This window comes from Glycine soja, chromosome 8 (assembly GCF_004193775.1).
Source record: "Glycine soja cultivar W05 chromosome 8, ASM419377v2, whole genome shotgun sequence".
In the NCBI taxonomy this organism is placed as follows: Eukaryota; Viridiplantae; Streptophyta; class Magnoliopsida; order Fabales; family Fabaceae; genus Glycine; species Glycine soja.
Window position 1 is genome coordinate 20,027,024 of NC_041009.1, and position 21,613 is coordinate 20,048,636.

The window sequence follows — 21,613 nt, forward strand, 5'->3', positions numbered from 1 at the left end:
TGCAAAAAAAATTGATTTAGTTCTTGTAAAATGTTTTTTTTTCTTTAAGTATTTTAGATAGTATTTTGAATAATAAAAAAATACTTTGAACATTAAATAAAATATTATCTAAAACACTTTAAGGATGAAAAATAAAATAATCACATTTTATAAGAACTAAAACAAAAACAAATACAAAAATAAAAATTAAAAAACGTTAAATTAGAAGGACAAAAAATGTATTTAATAACAATAACCGGTAAAAATGTTATTACAATGGGCCAATAAAAAATATTTAAAATCATGCCGTTTCAGTTTTTTTAAAAGAAAAAGAAAAATCAACTTAGGAAATTTATCATTTTCTTCTTTATTATATATGTGAATTTTTTATTGTTAATGAATATTTTTTTTTCTTCTATATTTAAGTACTGCAATATTTGATTTACACTTGTATATATTTTAAATGTTAAGAACTTATAAAATAATGTTTTATTTTTACTCTAGTATAATAAAGTATTTATTATGTTTCTTTAACATTATTTTACAATATGAGAATTGTTAACATACTTGTATCTCCTTTTTATAGTTGATGTTAGCGGTTTACACCAAATTTTTTGGACAAAAAACCAGTTAATTATTTTGTTTTACTAAATTTAACTTAAGGACATTTCAGTAATTTTATTTACATTTTAGAAAGAATAAAAAAAAAAACAAATTTTCCTCTCTCCTCTTCCGCTTATAAACAAAATGGCAAGCCGAATTTATTGAAGTACGTTACTAATATACTTGTTTTACCATTAAGTTAAAGATGCCAAAACAAACAAAACATTGACAATATAACCGTGCAAATGGTAAACTCTCAGAGATCATGCATTTTGCTTTTACTTCGAATAGCTTATTTACATTTTAATTTTGTTTTTCGGTGACAAAATCTGCCACAATTATGAACAATGGAGGAAGACTCTTTCCGCAGAAACCTTAGTTGCTTCACGATGAACACTTCTATTTCTACTATGCACTGTGTCTTCGACTATCGGAGCTGTCTTTCCCAGCCTCTCCCTTCCACGTTTCTGACAGACTCTGGACTCTGGCACCGACGCATGGACAACGTTGAACCATCTCATCAATAACTTGCTTGTCGTGGAGGCATGCTAGGTTTCGATGGAGATACGGTGTGATCGGCAATAGTATTGCAATTGTTCAAGAACTCGATGGTCTTCAGCGTTAGTAATGGGTCAACCAAATTGGGCAAGGGTAGCAATGATGGCTTCCATTAAAAACAATCGGATTAGCATCACAAGGCACTGAGGGTGACCAATGAAACGTGAGAAACGAGAGGAGAGCGCAATAAGTTTAGAATGCTAACATATTCCAACTAAAAAAGAAGTGTGATATGTTATTAATGCCTGCAAATTTAACCTTAAACCATTGCTTTAACTAATTCAAACACCTGTATGATTTAAAAAACAACGTAGAGACAAAATTGGGTATTCTCTAATCTGTTAAAAGCATCATGCTTGACCTCATCAATTTGCCAAACAATCTTTCATGTGTTTCTCTACCAAAGATCTTACGCCGAACACTAATTATCCTTTTATCAAAATTTCAGCATTTTTTTCCCGTTACAAACATTAGCAACTTTCTTAAATCTATGAGATCTGCACAGTTCACTAATGTCAACTCTAGTATAATTTATTCATTGCATGATGAGGCCAAATACAGAACATATAAAAAATAAAAACATTAATAAAAAGAGTTGCATGTAATGAGCGCTGCTTGTGTGTGTACATTAGGAGTCTAATGCACAACATAGCATGTATACTTGTATACATATTTTTATTATATTTTAAATTGTTAATCAAATACAAGGGAGAGATTTTCATCCTTATTATTATAAATAGTCGAGCACATTTATAGTATTGCACTATGAACAATTTTAAATATTTTTCCCTAAATAGAAAAAATATCGCTCCAAAATTATAACCAGAAGTTGGCTGAAAAAAATTGACCTCTACTAATCAATTATGCCAAAATTTTCTGACCTGTAGTCATAAATTATATCTCAACTTTTCCACTTCTAGCAGGGAGCATGTCACTAAACAAAACAATGCTTATCCAAACACTATAATCAACCATTGGCTTAAAAAAAATTCTGACCTTAGTCACAAATATATCATATCTCAACTTCTCCATTGACAACCAGCTAGGAGAAGTAAATTCTGCTAAACATTGAATCGAAACAACATGACATCTGCTTCTTGTACAACGTAGTCTTTACCTTCAGATCTCAACTGCAACAACATAATAAAGGGAACTAATTTCCTGTTTATAGATTTGTACAGGGGATAAAGAAATGATGGATACTGAATTACATGAGAGCAAGGACGTTTCCAGAAATATTTTATAGTGGAGGCAAAAAAAAAATCCTACGTACTAGTTTATAATATTTTCAAAGAAAAAAAAATATTAATTTTAAGCTTTACAAAATACATAATCTCATGGAAAAAAAAATTCAAATTATTTAAGCTTTTACAAATTATAATTGGGTCAATGTGTGTTTGTGTCACTTGTTTGTTTAAAAGATGAAATGATAAATTTAGTATCAATTTATTGTCTTTTATCTCTTATAATTATTTATATTTTTTTATAAAACAGTTTTATGTTATGGGGATGATATTTATTTTTTTATGGGGGTAAATTTTTTTATCAAATATATTTAAATAAAAAAAAAATATCTTAGTGGGAGCAATTTCCCCCATAAAACTTAAGGTGGATCTGTCCCTGCATGAGTGGCAAATAGGCACTCCCTTTCATTTCAACATATACAGATTATTTAAGGAATCTTCTTTATGAATGAAGTATGGAAATCTGTCATTTACATAGAACTCATCCAAGAATCTGAGCACCTCACGTTTAATTACTTCCCAGAACTCCTTGATAAATTTGAAGTTCAAACCATCTGGTCCAGGGCTTTTATGACTTCCACAATCCCATACTGTATCTTTTACTTCCTTCTAATCAAAACGATGTACCAGAAAGTCGTTTTGATTTTGTGAAATTGTCTGAAAAGTTACCCCATCAAGCCTCGGCCTCTCCTCCTCACCCTCCTCAAATTTCTTCCTAAAAAATTGATGGACCTCTTCTTTTTTTTTTTTGGACTGCAAAGATATAATATATATATTAATCAAAGAATAGTACCAGAGGTACTACAAGAGAAGAAGGAGATAACATCTCCAGGATCATGAGTCCAAAAATACATAACACAAATGCCCTACAAGAAACCCCCAGAGTCCATCAACCCAGAGACCTCTTCTTTGATCCTGATAGGTTCTTCTGTCCAGCATCCATCAACCCAGAGTCCTCTGAGCGAATTATGTTTGCGATTCCCATTGACTGTGATATGGAAGAACTTAGAGATGCAGTCCCTTTCCTTGATCCATTTTGTCCTTACTTTCTGCCTTAGCAAAGACTCATAGGAGGTGGTTGCCACCCACAATTTTTCCTGTAGCTTCTTTCTCAACTCTATTTCTCTATCACTCAGTTGTCTTCCAACGCCGTCAACTTCTAGCATGTTCAGCTCCAACTCAATCCTACTAATTTTCTTCTGAATGTCCCCAAATTGTTCCTTGTTCCAGACCTTCAATCTTTGCTTGAGACCCTTCATTTTTTCTTTCAGCACATAGCCACCCCAACCCTGTATTGAGTGTGATGTCCACCAATCACAAACGACCTTTCTAAATTGTTTGTCCTGAAACCAACAATCCAGAACTCGAAATGGCTTCGAGCCCCAATCCACATTGGATGATCTCAACAAGATTGGGCAGTGATAAGAGAAGTTCCTTTGTAAAATGAATTGAGAGTTGTCCTTCCATTTATTAAACCAATCTACAGAGACTAGGAACCTGTCTAGTCTGCTTATAGCTGTTCCATTAGGCCTGTACCAGGTATATTTTCTCCCCACACATGGTACACCCCAACATAGAATCCATACCAGCCTATACCCGATTTGCAAACCCGGGTTCCACTTCTCTAGCGAATGGAATAGAGACATTTTGTTATCTTCTTCAGTGTTACACAATTCCTCCGCTCTGGTATTGTTGAGGCCAACCAAGAGGACCATGTCGTCCCCAAGGTACTTTGGCTTAACCTCCTGTCTTGCCTCCCACATGAACTCATCTTCTAATTTGTCAAAATCAAACAGTTTCCATAACCTCCCTACCTAGGTGTTACTGAATCGTTTCACCTGTTCCATGGGTATGTTCAGCTGCAATGAGGAGTGGGATGTTGTTAATGTCTGATATTTCTACCCCTGAATTTCTCTCCTCCCCACATTTCTAATGTCTGCTGCCACTATGTTTGCATATGACCTTGGCTTTGTCCACTGATGTGTGTATTGACTGAACATTCTTACATCCCTTACGTTGAGTACCGCGTCATTTCTGTTATGTTCCTGGCCATCCACATATGCTCTGCTCCTGTTCATACCCACCTTACTTTGCACCTCTGAATTAGTTTTCCTATCTGTTGTCCTCTCCCTTCCATGCTTCGGGAGGTTAGCGTGAAGTTTAAGGCCATTGATGACCATGCTGTCTAGTTGTTGTTCAAGGAGCTTCACATCCTCAACTCCTTTGAAACAAACGAAACTATACCGCCAGCCATTCCTGTTTTGGTGTCATGCAATGAACACCTCTCGCACATCTCCCCATTTCTTAAACTTCAGCCACATATCCTTCTCCCCCATTTCCTCTAGGAATCATGTGAAGTAGAAGGATTGAATGTTTGTTGCATCCCTCCAATTAGTGATTTCCTCTTCCCTTTGCCTTAATGCTCCGTTCAACCCTACTCGCTGGCTGTACCGTTTCCCGTCATATTTGTGCCTTGGTCCCTTTCCCACCCACACTTTATTATGTTCTCTCAAACTCTCTATGTATCCCACTCTGCCTCTCCTTTCTCTCTCTCTCTTGCTCTCTCTGGCTCTCTCTCTCTCCTTTTTGTCCCTAACTGTCCTTTCAATTTAGTTTCTCTTAGTCAGCTAACAAAAACATTAAATTGTTCTGTAACATTCGATGTTGATTCCTTTGTTATACAGGAACGTGGTACAGATCGGTTGATTGGTGTAGGACATGAATCTAAAGGTCTCTACTATTTGGAAACGAGTTCATCAGTGTCTTGTTTTGAGTATCCGTCTCCTAAGCTTTTGCATGATCGCTTAGGTCATCCGCACTTGTCGAAGCTGAAGAAAATGGTTCCTAGTCTCAACAAACTTCAAGTCTCAGAGTGTGAGTCATGTCAGTTAGGAAAACATGTTAGGTCTTCTTTTTTTAAAAGAACTGAAACAAGATGTAACTCTGTTTTCTCCACCATTCACTCTAATATTTGGGGTCCAAGCCATGTCACATCTTTTGATATTTTGCTACCTTTGTGATGAATACTCCAAATGTACTTGGGTTTATTTAATGAAACATCTGAACTTTTGCCTATATTTATGTCTTTCTTTAATGAAATCAAGACCCAATTTGGAAAAGTGATTAACATTCTCATGAGTGATAATGCCAAAGAGTATTTCTCCTCTAATCTTTCTTCATTTTTAACCACTCAAGGCATCTTACATCAGTTCACATGCCCACACACACCACAGCAAAATGGTATAGCAAAAAGAAAAAAGACATTTAGTTGAAACTGCAGGTACCTTATTGTTTGGTGCAAATGCTCCAGTTCATCATTGGGGTGATGCCATCCTTACTGCATGTTTTTTAATTAATAGAATGTCATCTTCATCTCTTGAGAATAGACTTCCTCATTCAATCCTTTTTCCAAAAGAACCCTTATTTCATGTCTTTCCTGGTATTTTTAGTTGTACTTGTTTTGTTCATTATGTTTCACCAAGGCTGGACAAGTTATCAGCAAAAGCCATTAAATGTGTCTTTCTTGGTTACTCTCGTCTACAAAAAAGATATCGTTGCTATTCACCACACACTAGATGATACTATATGTCGGCTAATGTCACCTTCTTCGAAGAAACTCCCCTTTTCTCTTCTTCAATGTAGGATTTCAATTCTGTCCAACAAGTCTTGCTTGTTCCATCTCTTACTCCATTAGTGTCACCAGTCCATGAAATCCCTAACATGGACACAAGTCAAGCCACCTACCCAATCAGCCCTACTCGATCTCCTTGCAGCATTGACCAGCATGAGTCACAAAGAGAGTTGTCTAGTACTATGTCACAAGGAGAGTCCTCTGCTTCAAATTCGTCACCTTCAACGACTCATACCACGGTTCTAGTTAATGATGACTCTAGGTGGCCAATTGCCCTTAGGAAAGGTATTAGATCTACCAGAAATTCTCATCCTATTTATAATTTTTTTAAGTTATCACCGGTTATCTCCTTATTTTTTCTTTATTTCATCCACATCACCTCTCACCATTCCTAAAAATATTCATGAAGCACTTGATCACCCTGGGTGGCGACAAGCCATGGTTGTTGAGATGCAAGCTCTTGAAAGCAGTGACACATGGGAGTTAGTTCCCCTACCTCCTGGGAAGCAAACAGTCAGTTGTAGATGGGTGTATGCTATTAAGGTTGGGCCTAATGGTGAAGTTGATCGCCTTAAGGCTCCATTGGTGGCAAAAGGATACACTCAGATATATGGTCTTGAAAGATGCCTTTTCTCCTGTCGCCAAACTCACCACTGTCCGTTTGTTTCTTGGTATGGTTGTCATTCGTCATTGGCCTCTCCATCAATTGGAGATAAAAAATGCTTTTCTACATGGTTACCTAGAAGAGGAGATATACATGGAGCAACCTCCTAGATTTGTTGCTCAAGGGGAATATGGGTTAGTTTGTAAACTGCGCGGATCTCTTTATGGCCTCAAACAATTGCCATCGGGAAATTTAATCAAAATGTACAGGCATTTGGATTAAAACATAGCAAAGCAGATCATTCAATCTTCTATGGTCACACCTCACAAGAAAAATGTATTGAAATAGTTATCACAGGAAATGATGCTGTTGTAATTTCTCAGCTGAAAAAACATCTATTCAGCCATTTTCAGACCAAAGATCTTGGATGTCTAAAATACTTCCTTGGTATAGAGGTAGCTCAATCAAACGAAGGCGTTACTATTTCTCAAAGGAAGTACGCTTTGGATATTCTAAATAAGGCTGGCATGAGTGGATGTAGGCCCATTAACAGTCCCATGGATCCAAATCAAAAGTTGAAGGCAGAACCTATGTAGTCAATAGGGGCCGTAGCAGTCACTATAGCGGCGGAGCTGCTCCCATCCGCGACGGGCACCTCTGTAGCGGAGCGATTTCATGTCGCGGCTGGAGCAGCCACTATCGTGGCGGCGCGGGGCGGAGCGGCGTGGGTTCTGGAGCGGTTTTTCGCGCCGCTACTTCGAAGCATTGGAATTTCCAAAAATACCCTCACTTAATGAGGGTAAGTGAAGGCATTTTAGGTTTTTTGAAGGTCACTCTTCCCGTTCCTCCCACCCAAGCCTCCCCCTTTTCCTCTTCCTCTGCCACCCTTTGTCCTCCTCCCCCTCACGCGTCACCGCAGCGGCTTCATCCCTTCCTGCCTCTCCGACACGTTGTCTCCACGCGCAACTTCGACCGTGGCTTCACCGTGATCGCCGCCATCCTCCGCCGCATCGAGCCCCTCGACCATCTCAAAAGACGTGTCCCTCGCCGCCAAAGACTCCATGAAGCAGACCATTTCCACCATGCTCAGATTGCTCCCCTCCGACCACTTCGCTCTCATCATCACCATCTCCAAACACCCCCTCCACCGCCTCCTCTTCTCCATCGTCACAGGTTAACGTAGTTTATGAAGAATACGGATGGATAACGTAGTTTATGAAGGAACACTTGGTTTAAAATTTAATTAAAAATAAAAGCTAAAGATATGAGTGTGGTTGTTGGCATTGAGTGACACTGGCTGAGTGATGAGTTCAATGCTTGTCTGGACTTTCTTTCCTTTTGATCTTTTTCTGATTTTCTTATCTCTTTCATTTATCTCCTCTTTTTGTTCTCATTTAATCTATTTTAGTAGCGGTACTAGTAATTTCTCTTTACTCCTACAAATAATTAATTTTATATTGATTAAGAAAATTAATTAATGTTATTTAATTTTATTAATCTCAAATAAAAAAATATAATTATTTTTTAAAAAAATTATTAAAATTTGATATCATAAATAAAAAATTATTAAAAATAAAAATAAAAATAAATAAAAAATATTTTAAATAACATAAAATAAAATAAAATAATTTATATTTAAGTACGTTATGTTTTTCTTATATATTATTTAGTAGGAAAACTAAAAACTTATATGTAACCGTTGGTGCAAGTGCTACAAACTCGGTTCCTCTAAGCATAATTATTTAATTTGTTTTGGAGGGTATTTTATCATTTTCAATAAATTTTTCTACTTTATGTTTTGTAACTTTTTTTTAAGTAATTATGTTTTGAGTTATTTTTCTGTTTTTAAACTTTATATATATATATATATATATTATTAATTATTTAACATATATAAAAAAACATTAGAATAACGGTCATCCTGCTACCCGCTATCCCACTTTTGGGGTCGACCGTTCCGCTCCGCTACGCCGGTATTGACAACTGTGGACAGAACAGGGTGAACCCCTATCAGATCCTAAGAGGTACAGGAGACTATTTGGGAAACTCATTTATCTCACAATCACCAGACCTGACATCTCTTTTGCATTTGGAGTAGTGAGTCAATTTATGCAAAATCCTTACCCTGATCATTAGAATGTTGTCACTCAAATTCTTAGGTACATTACAAAGGCTTAGAACAAGGGTTGTTGTATGAAGATAAGGGAAACACCTATGTTACTGGGTATTTGATGCTGATTAGACAGGTTCTCCTATAGACAAGCGCTTTACTACGGGATATTGTGTGTTCATAGGAGGAAATCTGATTTCTTGGAAGAGCAAGAAACAAGATATTGTTGCTCGATCTAGTGCAAAAGCTAAGTATAGAGCAATGACCTCAGCTACTTGTGAACTTATGTGGATCAAGCAACTTCTTCAAGAACGTAAGTTTTGTGAAGTTCAACAAATGCAGCTCTATTGTGATAATCAAACAACACTTCATATTGCCTCTAATCCAGTATTCCATGAAAGAACCAAGCACATAGAAGTTGATTGTCACTTTGTTCAAGAGAAGTTAATGGCTAAGGAAATTAGTACAGAAAAAATTGGCTTTAATGATCAACTCGCAGATATTTTAACTAAGTCATTAAGGGGGTCTAGGATTCAATTTTTGTGTTCCAAGCTTGGTGCATATGATTTATATGCTCTAACTTGAGGGGGAATGTTGAAAAATAGGTCATGATGTACCTAGAGTAGTAGCTTACATTTTATTTTTGTCTTTTATATACCTGTTGTACCTGCTCTATTCAGAGCTATGTATTTTGTACTTACCTCTCTTCAACTTACTGAGTAAGCTAAGTTTATTAATATAATAGAGCTTAAGTGTGGAGAACACACTAGAGGATTTCCATTCAATCATCTCTAGTTACATTCAAGTTATGTGATCACTTAGGTTTTAATATCTAAATGAAAAAAAAAAAAAAAAAAAATCTTGGAACAATTGTTCCAACATCAGGTACGAGGATGGTATGCAGAGTATAATTCCTTGATTAAAGCAATTAATTTAAGTCATATTGAACAAAAATCCAAATCCAATGATCAATTATTAAATCAAATTTTATAACAAAAGTCAATTGCACGGTAGGTAAACATTTTACTAATGCTAAAATGATAACCATGAATATAAAAGAAAACCTAGTTTACTGGGAGGAAAATTATATAAGCTACTTACCAGTCCTTTCTCTCGTGCTGCAGAAAGTGAACCAGCAGCAACAAAATCCTCATAAGACACCTAATATAAAATAACATTTTAATGAAGATTAATGAATACAGTATGATCCGAACTTTGACATATGCTTAAAATAAACACAGCAGTATGAGTAATAAAAGCAAATAAATTTTAGGGTCTCACTTTCAGTTGCCCAAATACAGTCAGAACTAGCTTTCATTTTTGTCAATACTAGAGTAGTATAAATAGTAATAAATACAGAAAGCCAATTCTAGGATATTTAGAACAAATTCTTACTAATCAAAACTTGTTATTTTCTGCGTTATAGAACACCAATAGAAAAACAACAAAAGATAATAACAGTGAACACAAATCACATACAATACAGCAAGACACGTGCTGCCTGGAGAGATACAAAAAGTCTCTTACAAAGAGTATTCTCTGTCCACAAATTGCAAATAACACTTAATTACACACCCTACTATCAAATATACCCGAATACATAACTGCCATAAGTCATTTTCTATGAATAACTGTCATAAAGGAAGTTCCTAATTCTAATACAGAACTAATACAAAACAGCTTATGCAAGATAAGTTGTTTTCTATCACGCATTCTAATACATGATATGAAGGAATTTGACCAATATAGGTTTTTTTTTTTTTTAACTAAATACCACTTTGGGGTGGTCTTCAAACAATTTACCAAACTGGATCTGTCACGTAGGAAATTGGTGGCATCAGTCAACTTAGCTCCACTTGATGGTGTCACTCTAAAGAGTATCACCAGTTCAAGTGTGTGAATGACTTGGTGGTGCCACACTGGGTGGCTTCACCCAGTCAAACACGTTTTTCCAAGTCACTTGGTCAAACGTGCATGGAAGACTGCATTTGATTAAAAAACGTGTTTGATTGGGTGACACTCTTCAGAGTGGCACTACCAGGTGGAGCTGAGTTGATTGGCGCCACCAATTTTCGATGTGGCAGGAATCACTTAGTCTAGTAAATTGTTTGAAGACTACTCCAAAGTGGTATTTAATTTAAAAAAATACCTATATTGGTCAAATTCCACATGATATGAAATGGTTGTATACATGGAGAAATTGGTGCAACAATGAATGAGGAAAAGATAACAGAATATCCGTTAAGGTGGGTTGGCCAAATACAAAGAAGGCACAAGAAAGCACCAATGAGGAGTAGATTGTATGGTTTTTAGTCTTGGGGAGAGAGGCCAAGAAAGACACTGGAAGAAGTTGTCAAGAGAGATCTCATGGTAATAATATCTTTGAAACTTTGATCTTTAACCAAGTCGAATGATGTTGTATGATTTATGTAGCCGACCTCAACTATTGGGACAAGGCTTTGTTGTTGTCGTATTGTAATAATACATTTGTACTCCTAATTTCGGCCGGTAACTACCAACAAGAAAGTTATTATCTCTGAAGCATTGGTACTCCTAAAATCATGCCGTACACGTACCGGGTACTTACCTATACCCGGTACTCATTGGGTACTTGTAAGTACGTATTGGGTACATACCAAAAAAATATTTCAAAAACAAAATTGGGTACTTTTTGGGTACGTATCGGGCTCATACCCAAGTCCAATAGCTAAAAATATTATCCTTTTACAAAGAAAGAGTAAGAGTTATAAAGAGGGTGACAGCCAAATGTGGGATATTGGTGGAGATGAATGGGATCCCCTTGAAGGGGCTGAAATTATTGAAGTTGCTACTCTTTCTCTTGATGAACTAGATTTGGAGGCAATTCTTTTCACTGACTATGGACAAAAAAATGATGAGATTGAAACTATTTAGGTGTCATAAGTTTTAGTTGAGCATGTACTCATTACAGTTTTTTTTTATTCGATACTTTTTATCATGTTGAAGAATTTAATCTCGTTTTATATTACAAATTATGCTTATTTATGTTTTTCTTCATTATTTATAAAATGTAGTCACACTTATATTAAATTCTATTGTTAATATATACATATTTTGTTATTTTTAAAGAATTTGTATTAACGTACCCGTACCCTAGATTTTTGGAAAATCTCGTATCCGATATCCGTACCCAATACTGGTACCATATCCATGCAACATAGGTTATTATTAAACATTACACTTGTATCTAATAATTCATAACTAATTAATTATCTTAGCGCTGATTGTGATTCAAAGGTCAATTTTCTTATCTATTACATTACACTTATCTATGTTTTTCTTTTGGCGTGTGCACTAATAGTTGAAGACTAATCTCTTTCGAGGCATGAATTGAAGATTAATGAAGTGTGTTTTATCTCTCCCAACAAAGAGTTTTCAATATACAAGCAATGAAACAAACCCTGGTCATATGCTTAAGGGAATCAACAATCTATCAACTATGTCAAGCTTTGTTGGTACTATCTATTTTATTTTATATGCAAATATATATGTCTAGATTTAGTAGGAGTAGGATCTTATGATCCATCTTATAATCCCATGATTAACATGTCCCCCCCCCCCCTCTAATCCTACATAGAATGCTGAGTTTGACAACGGGCAAAATTTGAGAACCAAACAGAATCAAACCAAAGCTAAGGGTATAGCCAAATAGGGGCACAGCAATCCAAAGCTATGAACCACATCAGACCAAAATGAGGGGCATACCAAACAACAATTGGGGCAAAACAGTAACTGTCAACAAACTAGAGTCAAACATAGACAAAACAAAACCAAGAGAAATCATAAAAGAAAGACTTGAAGATAAACCAAGGTCAAAACAGAACAAGGAGGAGACAACAAGGAGCGACAGAAAGTGGGTATAGCCAAAAACAGCAAAACAAGACATGAGAAGCATGCAAAAGCACCATGTGGAGGAATACACTAAACCAAAAGTTGTACAGGAGGTATGAGGACAGATCCAGAACGAGGGAGATTGGGAAAGAACGGTACCATCAATAGCTGCCAAAAAAGATGCCTGACACATTACCGTGCTTGGTGGCACTTGGGCAGAAACAGCTGGACAGAAATTACACGAAAGTGTGCATGGGCTGTTTGGTAGGGAACTTTCAGGAGATGGCAGATCAGGATTATGAGCTTCCAATGGTAGGGTTACCAGAGAGTGGCAGCACAGGCCCGAATCTGGCCAGAAAATGGAGAAACAATGCTGGAAAGATGAAACGGCACAGAGTGACTGGAAATAAAGAAGAGCTCTTGATCTTAGGAAGCTTAGCAACAGATAATGAAGAGAGGTCACAAAGGAAGGTATCACTCTGATACCATGTAGAAATTATAGGATTTTGGGCATAGATGGAGCAAAAGAGTAAAGGAGAGAATAGAAACTAAATACTCTGAAATTGATATTAATATGACGTGATGTGATGTATTACAGTGTGATACTAAATCACAAAGCAATAAATCTTATTTATACTAATGCTAGATGATAAGCCTAACTAAATAAGGAAACAAATCACAGATAATTGGAAAACTAAGAAACCAAAGAAATAGGGAAACTAATCCTAAGAGATAATCTGATATACTCTAAAATATTCTCATTGGGGCAAACCCAAGACGTAGCGAGGTTTGGGATCCTATAATTAGGAAATGCGAGAGAAAATTAGCCAGATGGAAACAGAGACACATATCCTTTGGGGGGAGAGTGACACTCATTAATGCAGTCCTAACATCTATTCCCATATACTTTCTTTCTTTTTTCAAGGCACCCTCAAGAATAGTTGATAAACTGGTCACCATTCAAAGAAGGTTCTTATGGGGCGGCGGATCAGAGCAAAGGAAGATTGCATGGGTCAAATGGAAAACAGTGTGTCTACTACCAAAAGACAAGGGGGGAAAACCTTTAACACAACTTTGCTAGGGAAATGGCGGTGGGATCTGTTCCAGCAGCACGGAGAACCATGGGCCAAGATATTAGACTCTAAATACAGCGGCTGGAGGACCTTGTAAGAAGGAAGAAGAGGTGGCCATGATTCCTCATGGTGGAAGGACCTGATTATCACTCACAATCAGCAGGTGAACAGTGCGCTTAAAAAGGAAACTGAATGGAGGATGGGACGCGGCGACAAGTGTCGATTTTTGGAGGATTGCTGGGTAGACAATGATGTACCACTAATGTTAAAGTATCCAAGGTTATATCAGATATCATGCCAGCAACAGCAGACCATTAAACAGATGGGGAGCAACACAGGTGCAGCATGGGAATGGCAGCTCAATTGGAGGAGACCTTTATTCGACAGTGAGATTGCAATGGCTGATGACTTTCTTGGGGAGATAGCACAGAAAGAAATCCACCCTCATAGAGCAGATTCTTGGGTTTGGAAACCCGAGCCAGGTGGACAATACTCATCAAAAAGCACGTATGATGGGGGCAACTCAAGATGCTGTTTTTGAGGAGCTATGGAAACTCAAAATTTCAGCTAAATCATCAATGTTTGCATGGAGGTTAATAAGGGATAGATTACCAACAAAGCTGAATCTCAGAAGGAGACAAGTGGAGGTGAGTGAACTGCTATGCCCATTTTTTAGTAATCATGAGGAGGACGCTGCCCACCTGTTCTTCAATTGCAGTAAAATCCTACCTTTATGGTGGGAGTCACTGTCTTGGATTAACATAGTGACCGCACTCCCGCAAAATCCTAGGGATCACTTTCTGCACCATGGAAATGGGATTGTTGGTGGAATAAAGTCTACAAGGTGGAAATGCTGGTGGGTTGCCTTAACGTGGACCATTTGGCAGCAAAGAAATAAGATAGTTTTGCAAAATGAAGTGTTCAATGGAAGCAAAGTGTTGGATGATGCAATACTACTTACTTGGACATGGCTCAAATCAATGGAGAAAGATTTTGTATTACACTTTAACCAATGGTCCTCTAATCTAAGAGTAGGCTTCTGTACCTAGGATGGGAGGGTAGGGGCTGGATTTTTGTAACAGGGTAATGTGGAGCTGGCTTGGGTCCTTGTAATAACCAAAGGAACCAGCTGGTTACATAATCCCCATACTGTATTTTTAGTACCACTGGTACTCCTAATATCTATATAATATATTTATTTTTGCTGAGCAAAAAAAAAAACACTAAAATATTTTCGGATATAATATTTAATATTATGAGATATTTTTCACATATTCAAACATAAACTTTGGCCAAAAACTAGCAACTCTTACCATTGATGTTTGTCAAGTAGCCCCCACATTATCCAGAATATTGAATATCAATCATCACCTTTTTCTTTTTGTATTTAATTTTTAAAATATTTGCTATATCAAGTCATATGCTATTTTATATGCATATAGTAGTTCAAAATTATATCCTTGGTGCTTACTGTCTCTGCTCGAATGAAACCCTTCTCAAAGTCAGAGTGAATAACTCCAGCTGCTTGAGGTGCAGTCATTCCTAGTACAACAAGAGGTTTAAAATTTAGAGGAGTAATCCAATCTAAGTAGAATTCTTATATTACTATTAATTCTATTTGGCAAATCAATCAGGTATTACATAACAAAAATGTGCAATCAATCTTACAAAAGAATGGTGCATATAATCATTTATCACAGGCATTTGTCAACAAAGGAAAAACAGTATCTCTTAATTGCCATTCAGAGATAAAACAAACTCCATTTTAATAGCCTCTTTAAATTACTTTATGGCCAATTACTTGAACAGGGAGTTTAGAAAAAGGATAAAATCCAGTCAAAAAATGTTTTTAGTATTGTGCAGTGTAAAAGTTTCATCCAGGGGACAAAAGCTAACCTGCAAGTATTGTCCATGCCTTTGTCTCCTGTGTACACGTTAGAAAACAAAATCAGTTTTGAACATGAAATATGATATGCAATCAAAAGTTTGGGAGTTATAATTCAGGATGTCTTGGTGAACATTTTTTAATGTTTAGGGTAAATTAATTAACTCCGCCTATGTGTTTCATAACTAGTCTAAAAGCCAAGGTTAAGGAGGAGTGCTGAGTGCATAAAACTCACTGTTGTACCAAACAGGGTAAATTGTTTATTATTAATAACTAGAATAATAAAGAGTTTCAAATCTTTGAATATTGTTAACACACTATACATGTTTAATGGGATATTCTAACTGTATTATCTCCAAAAAAAATTCCAGTTTTCCTCTTACCTTCTCACCAGAAGTAAAGTAAGTTCTGAGACCCAGAAGGTCATATGTTGCCCTTATTAGGTTGCCAAGACCACTTTCACTAACACCAAGAGATTGCAAATATTCTTGTCGTTCTTCAACTGGTAGTTCAGTAAGCTCTGCCTCAACCTGCAAGGACAAATAACCCCATCTTGATTTGCTGTGGAGACTAACAAAAATATCAATAATTGGTTTTAATCTTTCAGAGGTTATTAAACAGACAAGCAACAGTTCTAGAAAAAGTTGAAGTAGATAATGCCTAATGATGATGAAAAGTGTGACTTCTGTCACGGGCTCACAACCTTATTGATATTTTTATCAGAGAAAGAGAGCTTTCTCAGCAAGCTTAACAGTTGTACAGCCATTTTGAAAAAACAACACTAACACAGCTATTGGAGTATCATGCCATCAGTCAAACGTGGAAAAAATTTAAAAAAAATGTACCCATAAAATAAGTAAATTTCAATTTTGGTTCCTATAAAAAAATTTCTTTCATTTTGATCCCTTTTTTAAAAAAATAAAAATAAAAAACCATAATTGATTCTCATCATAGATGAGAATTTGTTAAGTAATGAGTTGTCTAACAAAGATCATCATTAATACCCTACTTGTCACACACATGTCACCATTGAAGGTCATCCTTTGAAAATTTATACAACAAAGCAAGTCACATGACTTGCGTGTGGTTTCTCTGTTTTCCACCCAATTCCAAACTCAAACCTATTGATGCCCTTAGCCAATGTTGCCTTATTGGAGTAAATGAAAATTATTGTATCACCATAATATGATCCCATTCTTCAATATTTATCTTCCATTAATGCAAAACCCGTGATTATCAACACTTCTATCTTCTGTCCTTGTGACTAATCAAGTAGTTTTGATTAGATAACTTTCTTCATAAAAAGAGCTCAGAATGCAGATGAACCTAGTTATAACTACCACTTGTGAACATTTATCACTTAATAAAGCTTCATTAATGACAAAGACCAATGGTGAACATTACATATAAAGTAAGGATCAAAAGAAAAGAAAAAAGTATCAAGGACCAGAACTGAAATTTACTATTTTTTTAGGGACCTTTATTTAATCCTTTATTTTTGCTCATTTAATCGATGTCATAGCAATCCTTTATTTAAAAGACGAGTTAGGTGGATTGTTGAACCAATTACCTGTTTTTCTTCAAGCCAGTTCTCTGTTTTATTTGAACCAATTACCTGACCAGTTTTCCGGTCCGACCAGTCGGTTCGGTCCAATTTTCTTACTATTTACCTAACAGTATAATGATCTCAGAAAACCTTCTAAACATATATATACCTGTGCTGAAATTGTTACAATTCTGGACTGCAACTCAGACACAACATTTGTTACGTCCTTGACATAATTATTGTTTGCAGGATCAGCTAGATCAGATTCTGCAACATTTGCCACATATATAACAGGTTTCATGGTGAGCAAGCAGAGATGCTTTACAGCATCCCTTTCAAAATCAGTTAAGGTAACAGATCGCGCAGGTTTTCCATCCATAAGCGCCTCACGAATCTTTTCCAGTGCAGACTTTTCTGCCTCTTCCTAAAATCAAGAATTTCAAAATCAAGTTGAATCATGTATTTCAATTAATAAAAACAAGAGTTGATGACATGTGGTAGCATTTAAAGACCTTGAGCTTTTGTGAATCCTTTGCCTTGCCTTTCTTTAGCTTATCAATTCTTTTTTCAATCTGCATTGCTTAAAAAATGGAATATCTTAGCTTATCAGTCAATTTGTCATAAATTCATAGCAAGTGTTTGTGCATACAAAGAGAAAGGAAAATTATATAATTTCATCCAAACAAATTAATAGATGATGATGATGAATATGACCACAGTGCGACCCACACAATTTGGAATGATAATAACATTTAAAGGAAAACATAAGCAGTAAAATGGTGTAGAATTATAGTTAGTAAGCAGACCTGGTCCAAATCTGAGAAAACAAGCTCCAAATTGATAACATCAATATCAGACTTGGGATCAACTTTCCCATTCACATGAACAATGTCGTTGTCTTCAAAACATCGTACAACCTAATTTGATGATCAATAGATCCACAGCAATTTTATCTTAAATCAGAAAAGCAAATAAAAAATAAAAACTACCATGTATTTTTTAGCACATAAAGATATTTTATTTCCAACCTCTAAAGTTCTAATTGGCAATATGTACATAGCTACTAAATTGGTTCATAAAAAAAGGAAGACAAAGAACAAAAAGACTAGATGTAATAAGATATGACAAGGAAATGACAATAGATAAACACCTGAAGTATAGAGTCCACCTCACGAATATGAGACAAAAACTTATTGCCCAAACCCTGCAACAGTTAAAGTAAGAATAGAGATCAATGAAATGCTATGCTAACTCACTAATTACTACCACCAAACATATTAGAAGCTATTAAAAATAAGATCAAACAAGTGTTTGTTGAGACCAAAAACAAAGAAGAGAAATTAAAAAAAAACCTCTCCTTGACTTGCACCCTTGACAAGCCCAGCAATATCTACAAACTCTATTGATGCTGGAACTGCTCGTTGAGATTTGCTGAGATCAGAAAGCACGTGAAGACGAGAATCTGGAACAGCAACAATCCCTACATTTGGCTCTATTGTACAAAATGGAAAATTAGCAGCTTGAGCCTTTCCATTTTCCACCTAGACATACAAGAATATTATATTAATATTCAATACATTATTATAGCATTGGGAACAGGGGCTACATACAAAATATCAATTGAACAATCAGCCAAAACATTGAACAGAAATCAAACAATCCAGATCAAAAGGCATATGCAGTTACTCCAAATATAATTCAAATATATAACAATCAACAATGACATTTGTATCTTTGAAAAGCAGCCATTCAAAGTTCATAATTGTCCATTTGTATTCAATAGAGGAAATTTAAGAATTGATTCTATGGTAGACTATCAATTTACCTAGAATAATAAATCCCATCATTCCAAAAACTGTAAATTTAAAATCTCATAACATGTACTCTGGTGTTCAGTATGTTTAAGTTTTGAAATACAAGTCACCCCATCACAAGTAAGAAATCTTATTTGGAAGCATATAAGTAAACATTAGAAACTTACAAGTTGTTGCACACTGAGAACAGTAAAAATATATTATTCTGTTTGGATTGCCAAAAGGATTTCTTGACATAGATATATATTACTTTGGTACTCTACAAATCTTTGGACAATTAGAAAGGAATTTAAACAAGTTGTAAACATCTATTTCTCTTTGTAATAGCTACAGTTAAGCACATCTTCGCTATCAGATATCCATGAGCAGAGACTTAATGTCAAAAGTAAATGCAGCCTACTTTTACAAAGAAAGTATGAATCTCCACTCTCCAGTCTTTAATGGATCCAAATGGCATCATGTGATCCATGTAGTCAACCTCACCTAGTGGGATGGACAAGACTTTTGTTTTTGCTGTTGTAAAGTATGAATCTCCAAATATCGAGGAAAGCTTGGAAATTTTAGACATTGACCACTCCTCATCCACTTTAATCAAACATTCTTGCTTGCTTTCACAAAAATAGTTCTTCTTTCATGGTTAAAACAGTAATAATGCAATATCAGATGCTTACATTGTTCATTAATAGATACCTGTCTATGGACTCCAGTTCCCAAATATTTATAGAGCCACAAAAACTAATAACAATAATTTTAGTGTCCTCCCTCCCCATTATATTTTAAATACTTACAAGTCAAACACAAGACTCAAATTGATCAGCATGCTATGCCTTCTTACCAAAAACCCACAATTGAAAACTTACTGAATTCAATTTTAGATATGCTTCTTAGAAAAACTTTGAAGTTGAGAACTATGTTTTAATAAATCATAATAATTAAAACTTGACCATTGAATTATAACTTATAAGCAAATTTAATCCTTGCAAACATGTCTTCACAATTGTAGCAAAATCCCAATTTTCAATACATCAACATTTTATTTGAATAATGTGCTCTTTTGAATTATTCCTCTTTTGGGTTTTTTTTTCCAGACAATGGGTAACCACCTTTTAATGGAGAACATATCAGGCATAGATGTACAAACCCACACCCACCAGTAAGAAACTACCTTCAATTTATTTTAGGGTTTAAACAACTAAAAGAAGAATGTTATTACATAGGAAATACAAAATATGAGCACAAATTTAGGCACACATCAGATACCAGAACTGCATTTGGAATACACAACAAGTACCGCTGTCCCTCCTCAAACAGGCCTTCATCCAACCCCAAGGAACAAATAAATGCAAAATCTGTAGTAAAATTTGAACCACATTTTAAAGAGTTTCAAAAACCATAAATCAACAACAAGCATTCCCTCCATAAATCACATGAAACCAGATCAAAATCTTGCAACTTTTAAAAGAGTCATTCGAATTCCCAAAGGAGTTCACGGAAGCAACACAATTTATAACTTATAAGCATACCCAAATACATATGACAATAAATACTTAAACCCCCCAAATATACCCATAAACTGCATGGATGAAAAAAAAAGACCCTTCATTTACCAACAAGAATTGGGTCTAGTGGAAGGAGCTAATCCATCACAACATGGAAAACTAAAAAAAGTTCAAATATTTGCAAAAAGGGTACCTCTCCGATAGTATCTCGAATAGAATTGCCCCGAAAAAAAAAAACTTCATTTTAAGGAATACTCCAGAGAGAGAGAGAGATAGAGGCTTACAACGGCATTGAAGAGAGTGGACTTGCCAACGTTGGGAAGGCCAACAATACCAGCCTTGAGGCTCATGCTTATTTTGGATGAAGAAGAAGAGAACCTTCGGTGAATGCCATAGAAGCGAGTGCGTGTGGTGGAAAGAGTGTGATTTGTGAAGAGGGTTGACTTTAGAGGATGAACTAAACTGGGAACCAAGTGAAGGTGATTGCAAGCTGCTCTTGCCATTTACTTGCAGGATTACACACACGAGAGAAAAAGAGGGTAGCGTGCTACTGTTAGTTGTTCTTATGCTGCATTGTAAAACGATTGTAAGGTATCTCTTTTGAACGGTTTCCAATGGGTGTGTATGGTGGGTGCTTCTATGCCCCCCGTTTCTGATTAGGTTTTTATGCAAACAATTGCTAAAGCCTTTTTAGTGTATAGTTTTTAGTTTTTTCCTACTAAAAGTTATTTTTAAATTAAAGGATAAACGATGATTTTGATCATGAATATATAAACGGACAATAATTTAGTCCTCCAACAAATCTAAGTTATGATTTAATAATTACATTACAGGGCAATTTATTGCTATATTATGTATTATTGGGTGAACAATGGATACAACAAATAAAATAATATCAAATTTACCCAAATATCATCTTTAATATTAGTTTCATTATACACTAAATTTTAAACGGGTGTGATATTATATATTTTTTTATTTTTATTTAGTATTTATATAAAAATATATATGTAATTAATAAATAAAAATAATATATTAAAATTGATAAAATAATTAATTATATTTTTAATCGAAGAGTTGTTATATTAAAAAGTATTAAGCATAAAGAAATTCATTTTTATTTTTTTCAATTAATAATATTGATGTAATACCTATATAAAATATTTAAATTAAATAAATATAATAAATATAAATTTA

General features: G+C 35.3%; 1 protein-coding gene across 3 annotated transcripts; it reads right to left on the reverse strand.

Annotated features, from left to right (window-relative positions):
* Positions 1 to 807: 807 nt before the first annotated feature.
* LOC114422638 (ribosome-binding ATPase YchF) lies at positions 808 to 21,065 on the reverse strand. 3 transcript variants are annotated; one of them, XM_028389102.1, is made up of 11 exons: positions 20,701 to 21,065; positions 18,456 to 18,644; positions 18,254 to 18,307; positions 17,910 to 18,020; positions 17,616 to 17,675; positions 17,273 to 17,527; positions 15,941 to 16,087; positions 15,569 to 15,596; positions 15,144 to 15,214; positions 9,831 to 9,890; positions 808 to 1,246 (listed from the first exon to the last, which is right to left on the reverse strand). In XM_028389102.1, exons 1-11 carry the CDS (start codon positions 20,917 to 20,919, stop codon positions 1,103 to 1,105), a joined length of 1,338 nt encoding a protein of 445 aa, XP_028244903.1. In that variant the 5' UTR covers positions 20,920 to 21,065; the 3' UTR covers positions 808 to 1,102. The 3 variants fall into 3 exon arrangements, with proteins under 3 accessions (XP_028244903.1, XP_028244904.1, XP_028244905.1); XM_028389103.1 differs by lacking the exon at positions 808 to 1,246 and adding an exon at positions 1,799 to 2,270; XM_028389104.1 differs by lacking the exon at positions 808 to 1,246 and adding an exon at positions 1,799 to 2,293.
* Positions 21,066 to 21,613: the final 548 nt, after the last annotated feature.